Source organism: Elephantulus edwardii, unplaced genomic scaffold, assembly GCF_000299155.1.
Source record: "Elephantulus edwardii isolate Elephantulus edwardi_28Jun2011 unplaced genomic scaffold, EleEdw1.0 scaffold00057, whole genome shotgun sequence".
Taxonomy (NCBI): Eukaryota; Metazoa; Chordata; class Mammalia; order Macroscelidea; family Macroscelididae; genus Elephantulus; species Elephantulus edwardii.
In genome coordinates, this window is record NW_006399807.1 from 16,446,944 (window position 1) to 16,454,776 (window position 7,833).

Below are 7,833 nucleotides of genomic sequence, written 5' to 3' on the forward strand. Positions count from 1 at the left end.
AATGTGAATGTTCATATTAAGAGAAGTATTAGACAGACCAGCAAGTTAAAGGTATATTAGGGAATATTAGTCTCTTTCATATTAAAGGAAACAAGAGAAAGAGATAATAGACAGATAAAGACACACAACAACCTTTCCTCTAGAGTTGTCACTCTGGATTTGGACTTATAGCCTCCTAAATAAATAAGTTTCTATTTGTTAAAGGGGAAAAAAAGAGCTATGTAACTAACACTGGCCCAGGCAGGACCCAGTGAGGCTGAAGGTCAGAAGACCTGTAACCATGGTTAGGTAGATTCCTTGACTGAAGGATTGTATTTTTTGACTCTTTCTCTTTCTGCCACAATTGTAACCTGTTACTTCCCTAATAAATACTATAACCATGAGTATGATCTGTGAGTTCTGTGTGGACATTGCAACAGATCTGCGGACCTGTAGCAGAGCAGCAGGAGCTCTGGGAGGGATGATTTTTGTTAGAACTGATGGAATGAAGTGGGGGAGCATGAGACAGATCTAACCTTGTGTAGTAATCAGTTTGTGCTATTGATGTTGATGAGGCCTCTTTCCCTTGTGGAGGTCACATACTACTGCTTCCACATCAGTCATGCTTTTTAAAAAATAATTGATGTGATCGGCTGCTATTCAAAAGGATGGTGGTTCATATCCATTCAGATGCTTCTTAGAAGAAAAATGTGTAGATTTATTTTCAAGAAACCAATCACTAAAAACACTATGGAGCACACTTCTTCTCTGTGATAACATGGAGTCAAAATTGACTCCATAGAAACATGGTTCTCTGTACATACTTGATATATCTGGAAGAAACTGATAGTACATTACTTTGAAGGATGCTACTAAAATAAAGTTAATTTGCTATTCTTTATTTATCTTCTTTCTGGATATTGGTTTAAAGACTATGATGTGTTTGATCCAAGCCTGATATTTTGAGTTGCTTCATATGCATGTGAAAGCTGGACATTGGAGAAGGAAGACTGAAGAAGAATTTATACTTAGGAATTTTGTTGCTATTGAATATGCTGTGGACTGTTCAAAGAATGAGCACATCTAAGAAATAAAAAGGGGGGGTGGGTGGAATGAGCACCTCTATCTTGGAAGAAATACAATCAGAGTGTTCCTTGATGCAAGGTTAAGGATACTTCATCTCACATACTTTGGACATATTATGAGGAGAGTCAGTCCCTGGGAAAAAACATCATGCTTGGAAAAGTAGGGGGTCAGTGAAGAAGATACTCAGCAGGATGGATGGGCAGAGTCACTACAATGATGGCATGGAACATAGTGGAGATGGTGAGGATAGTGCAGTATCAGGCAAAGTCTTGTATTGTGTGGAGGGCCATTCAGAGTTGGTGCTGACTTAGAAGAGGTCGTGGCACTAGGCACATCATAGCCTAGCCAATGTTAGATGGATTTTTGGCTGAAAGTAGGGAATATCAGAGGAATGTATATCTGTTGTTATTGACTATGAAGAGGGGTTTGACTGTGTGGATCACAAGAAATTGTGGCTAACCTTGAGAAGAATGGGAAACCCAGAACACTTAATTGTGTGCATATGAAATCTCTACTTGAACCTGGAAGCAGTTGACAGAACAGAGCCAGGAAATACTGCAAGGTTCAAAAATAAATAGAAAAAAATAGTACATCAAATATGCATCCTATAGTTATACCTTTTCAATCTACATGAGGAACAGATCATTTGGGAGGCTGGACTTTATGAGGAGGAATGTGGCATCAGAATTGTAGAAAGAATCATCAACAACTTGCGTTATGCAGATGATACAACCTCGCTTGCTGAAACTGAGGAAGACCTAAGACATTTACTGCAGAAGGCCAAGGACTGCAGTCTTCAATATGGATTGAAGCTCAACATCAAGAGAATAAAGATTCTCATCACTTGGTCAGTTGGTAGCACCATGATAGGTGGAGAAGAGATCAAAATTGTTCACAGGATCAGCTAGCTTGTTTCCACAGTCATCACTCTTGGAATCAACAGTCAGGAAATCAGAAGACGAATTGCATTCGGTAAATTTGTTGTCTAAGACCTCTCCAGAGTGCTGCAGAGCAATGATGTAAGTCTAGGGACTTAGGTGTACCTGATTAGGCCTGGACAGTGACTAAGGATGATAGAAGAACAATCAATGCATTTTGAGTTGTGGTGTTGGAGAAGAGTATTACAAAGAGAACCAATAGGTCTTTCCTAGAGAGGGCAACACCAAATCATTAGTTAGGGAAAGGATTTTGAAGGTCCGTCTCAGATACTTTGGGCATGTTGTCAGGAGAAAGCAGTCCTTCGAGAAAGACATATTTGTTTGGGTGGTAGATCAGAACAGGGGAGGAAGACCCTGGATAAGATGGATTGACATGGTTACTGAGGTCATTAGGGTAAGTGTATCAGAAACAGTGGGACTGGCTCAGGATAGGGTAGGGGTCAGAGCTATTGTATGTATAGGGTCACAAGGAGTCACTGGTGACTTGACAGTAGACAACAGTGTGTGTGTGTGTGTGTGTGTGTGTAGGTTATAGGTAAATATTATCTGATATGATGTCATTTTATAATAATTACACACATTGACATGATTTTTTTCCCAAAGGTTAATAAAGTCCCACCTATTCTTTTAAGAGAATTACTAAACTTCATTTGGAGCTCTGTTTTCTCCTGAAGCTATTATTTATATAACCTAGAATTCCATCTTAATGAAGTGATGATATCAAATGAGGAAATGTTAATAGGATTAGTGGATAGGTTTTGTGTGTATTCTGGATTTAATTTCTTTAACAATCTAATGCTTTTGTTTGTGGAATAATTTGGAAGACTGAAAATATCCTTGAATTATTCAGTAGATTATATGGTTAAGTACTTTTTATTGTACTTTGCTTGACTGAAAATTAGCAAAATCAGCATCCTTAATGTTTACAACTAATAGTTTACTTAATAGTTGTAAAATTTTACAGAGATTATTATTAACTACTATGTTTTCATATCAATGATACACCAACTTGTAAATAATGAAACATCCTTTCATTGTGATTTTGCAAGAGTACATTAATTAAGGTTGTATTATTTTTTCTTTTGTAGAATATGCTGAATTCCTGCACTGCAAGGGAAAGAAATTTACAGATTTTGATGAAGTTCGCCATGAAATTGAAGCAGAAACAGACCGAGTGACTGGAATGAATAAAGGAATTTCCTCCATTCCCATTAATTTACGAGTTTATTCCCCACATGGTAAGTGGAGTAATGCCATTCCAGGCTATTTTCCTCCAAAATTTCTACTACTGCAATTAGTACCATACATTATTTGTGTAGAAAAGAACTTGTTCTCTCAAAAAATATTTTTACTTCTACAGTAGTATTTGAATGCTGCTAGTAATAGTATGTGCCAAAGAGTTTATATTTTATAATCTGAACTGAATTGATAATTTAATTTTTTTTTCATGTTTATTATGAACTTCATATTTTTGACTTCCCAGAAATAGTAGAGGCACTTGGTAACATGGTTAAGTCTTTAACTTTCTCTGGGCCCTAAATATTCATGCTTACTCTCTTCCCAAGGAATCAACTGTAACCTTTTCTGGATTGTCAGTAGTAAATTATATACTCATGGTAAGTGATAGGAAATAATCTCTATTCTGACAAAATCTTTAGTGAATGATATTTTAGTGTTTACTTTGGGCATGTTATCAGGAAGGGCCAAACCTTGAAGAAGGACATTATGATTAGAAAGGTGGAAGGCTAGCACAAGAGAGGAACATGGATTTATATTAACAATGAGATCAAATGTGTTGTTGATGGTGAGGTTGGCTCAGGGTAGGGCAAGGTTTAGAGCCGTTGTTTATAGGATCACTGTTAGTCATAGTGGACCCGATGACACATAACAATAATAATTCAGTGATTTCAAAGCAGAGCATGAATGAGACAAAAGGTCAACTAAGTCATCCCAGAAGGACTTGCTACCAACACTGTTGTATGTACAGTGAACAATGGCTAGGCTGAGTCAGTGTCAAGGTTACCATTGACTCAGGGATAGTTCCTTGCACTACCAGAGTGTACTCGCGAGTCTGGTTGTGCAGCCTGCAGACCCCTGCCAACTGCAGCATGATGGCTAAAACTTTTCAGTAGGTTAAATGGCACAACCTCTAGAATTAACATGTGAACCCATTGATGGAAAAAGGTAAATCTTACCCTGAGTATTTTATAACATTTGATGGTTATGTATAAGACTGGCAGGTACCATATGCATTTCTTTGTCAGTGTTTCAGTTATAATCCCTTAGTTATAGTTAAAGATAAAGAGCTTTGGTAGCCTAATGGTAAAGAGTTGTACTGCCAATCCAAAGACACATGGTTCAAATCCACTGAGCACTCTGAGAGAAATCATGTGTGAAAACCTGCTGGAGAATCAGCTATGAGTGTTGATGGCATGTTACAACAACAACAACAACAACAACAACAACAACAACAACAACAGAGTAATAGATACAGACAAGGGAGCTCTGGTGACATCATCTTTAGTGAGTTGTACTGTTAATCCAAAGGCAGCACTTCTCTGGACTCCCTCAGCCTCCTCACATTGTGATTTATCGTCTTGGAAATCTGATGGATGGTGGATTGCTGTGAGTCAGAACAACTTGGCAGCAGCTGAGTTGCGAGTTACAGATATGACATCTCTCTGAGAAACTGTTACTTATGCAAATCAGTGCCTTTCAATTATGTTAACATGACCACTTGGCATAGCACAATCATATAATAAAAAATAGATGAAACTAGCAAAGCCATTTTTTTTCCAGCTTCTGTTGAGAATAATTGTATTATGCAGATATAATACACACAATAATTCTTTTGGGAGCCTTTACAGTCAGAGTGTAGTTCCAGCCCTCCTATTAACCCCCACACACCATCCCACACACTCACAACAGGGTTTGGCACAACAGGAAAGGGAGAAAAGCCATGGCTTGATGAATCAATAGCTTCAACTCAACACAATCATCCCTCTCAAGAACAGACTCCTCTTTTACTCTTAATTCTAATACCTGGTGTACATGTGAATAAAACCTTCTGAAGATGTGCTAAGGATTACCTCATCACTTTTTTTTTATTCGTCATTGATATACACTTTCCTCCAATCCCTGCCCTCCAAGTTCCCCTTGTAAGACTATTATTTGTCATACACATAGTTTCTAGTTGTCCATTCCTTTCAGAAGCCCTACCTTTGACCCCATCACCTTTTAAAAATGGGTATTTTGAAATTGAATCCCACGTCTCAATAAAGGTCATAAGAAATTCATCAGTATGTAGACTCCAGTAAATTACACATAAATGAAGTCTGTACCGCCAACATCGTTTTTTTAACATACAGATTCACCATGAAGACTTGGGGACAACAGGCAGCAAATAAAATGCCTCAAGGTTTGGATAAAGGCCAATCTTGGAAATAAATATGCGTATAAAGCTTCAGTACCTCAAAAGCAGTGCCTTTTGCACCCCCCATTTGAAGTATTAATGTCTTATAGAGAGAAACATGGTGAGGGCCAGGGGAGGGTCTTCCACCTGCTTCTACAAGTTTCCGGAAAGCCAAAGGCTAAAGGACTACTTAATAAACTGCTAGGTGCCATTGAGTTTTTCAGAGGCAGTATATCACATGGGAGGAAATTAGCCCATCTTTCTCCTGCCGAGTGGCTGCTGGATTTGAACCACGTGCCTTCAAGTTACCAGTAAGCCACCAGAGCTCCTGTCTATTAGACTAGTCGCTAAGAAAGCAACCGAGGCCTTCTAGTTTGAGGTTTTGGTATCCGAAGAAGTGAAATAGTTTTAAGATAGATATTCCCAATACACCTCCACTATTGTCTTAAAATGAAGGAATGAATAAATAAATAGATAGATAGATAGATAGATAGAGAGATAGATAGATAGAGAGCGTGCGAACGAGAGGAAAGAAAAAAGTTACCATTCATTTAAAACACATCAGTTTGACACTTTAATAGCTTTCTTTGTGTACATGGTTCTTAGGGAGTTGATTAGTGAGAACTGTAGCCCCACTTTCAGAGAATGGAAGGGTAGATTTCCAAAAAACATACAAAGCTTGCTGTTGTAAGGACGAGTACTTGGCCACCTCTGGCTAACTTGTCCAAATGTTTGTAGACTTCAATGCCAACCTGGTAAGTGTGCTTTAAAAAATAAAATGAGTTAATAAAGAAATTAAAAAAAAAATCACTGCTGTTCCAGACAGCAACAGTGAGGTAGATAATAAACTCTGAACCCCAAGGCGAGAGGGGTGGGACCCACATGATGACAGATACCTGCCTTTCTCTTCTAACTCTTGGTCCCTGGGCTTCCCCTATTTTATTTCTGGTGTAGCAAAGCCATTTTATATTCCGTGCTTTTTTCCCTTCATACTTGGGTTGATGTTATTCAGAGGCATGATATACAAAGCTGAGCTTGTTTTATCTCTGGTAAAGTGACAGGTAATTCTGCTTTGTTGATATGTTCCTGTGTTAAGGATGATTGTAAAACTCTTTTTACCTTTTCTACACAGTGTTAAATCTAACCCTTATCGACCTACCTGGAATTACTAAAGTGCCCGTGGGAGATCAGCCACCAGATATTGAGTATCAGATCAGAGAAATGATTATGCAATTTATCACGAGGGAGAACTGCCTAATTTTGGCCGTTACTCCAGCCAACACCGATCTTGCAAACTCGGACGCACTGAAGCTAGCTAAAGAAGTTGACCCTCAAGGTGAGTGTGGCCCTTCAAAGGTGAGAGGGACTTAAGTGAAAATACAGAGAGTTTGGATATTCACAGGAAACAAAATCTCATGACTTAATTTCAATAATTATTGTAACTCGCTACAAAGAATATTGTTTAATTCTTTTGTTGTCAGGATGCAAAAGAGAAATAACTATGGAATATATTTAATATATATAAAAATAAATAGGATTTACTGAGATTTAAGAAAGATAAACTTTTAAATCTCAAGGACCGTTTTAAAGAAGATCAATGAAATGAACGTGAGCAGCAGTCAGTCTTTTTAGATTTTTTAAAATTTACCTGAATATGCTCCCAGTGGAAAGATTTTTTTAACTTTTCTTGTTTTATTTAAAATGGGAAGATCATTTAGTGCATGGGAGATATAATTTACCTTATAATTATTTTGATAAGTGTATATCCTTAAATCAGGGCCATTTCCTATTATTGGTATTCAAAGTCCAGGAAAAGGATCTTATTTTTCTTTTTTGAGCTTAGTAAGAACAATTTATCTGTGGAAACTCAGTGATAGGTCTTACTACATGTCTGTTTAAAGTTAATAATGCAAGAGCCTGTAGTCGTGTGTCCTCTCAGAGTAGAGTCACATCTTTTCCAGTTCTTGATCATTGTGGGAATTAAATGCCTCCATTGTCCCCTCTACTTTTTTGTCTGGATTTATGAGTATAGTAGTGCACCTTGGTTAATCTTCCTTAATTTTTGTTTTAACTTTTCTCTTCCAATATCTTTTTTTTTTCATTCTACTTTCTGCACTTCATTTAATTATTTTTTTCATTTATGGTATCATAAAGATTCCAACAGCATTTCCTTATTTTGTGAATATCATTGGTATTATTTTATAAAAATCTCATTTTACTTTGATATAACAGGTGTACTATATTAATTAAGGATATTAATGAGAGCTTTTTGAGGTTTTTTCCTTTGTTGTCTTCTCTGTCTCAGATAGTTTTAGCAAGGAGAGGTTTTTGTTTTGATTGCTTGTCTCTGACCTTGTTGTTGTTATGTGCCATTGAGTTGCCTCAACTCATAGCGACCGTATGTACAACAGCCCTAAA

The 7,833-nt window shown here is 37.3% G+C and overlaps 1 protein-coding gene across 4 annotated transcripts in view; it reads left to right on the plus strand.

Moving 5' to 3' along the window:
* Positions 1 to 7,833, plus strand: part of DNM3 (dynamin 3) — an 875,056-nt gene that overhangs the window by 216,871 nt on the left and 650,352 nt on the right. For all 4 annotated transcript variants that reach the window (XM_006887429.1, XM_006887430.1, XM_006887432.1 and 1 more), the window contains exons 3-4: positions 3,092 to 3,241; positions 6,548 to 6,751. In XM_006887429.1, coding sequence (XP_006887491.1) covers positions 3,092 to 3,241; positions 6,548 to 6,751 — 354 coding nt within the window. The remainder of the gene's footprint in view (positions 1 to 3,091; positions 3,242 to 6,547; positions 6,752 to 7,833) is intronic.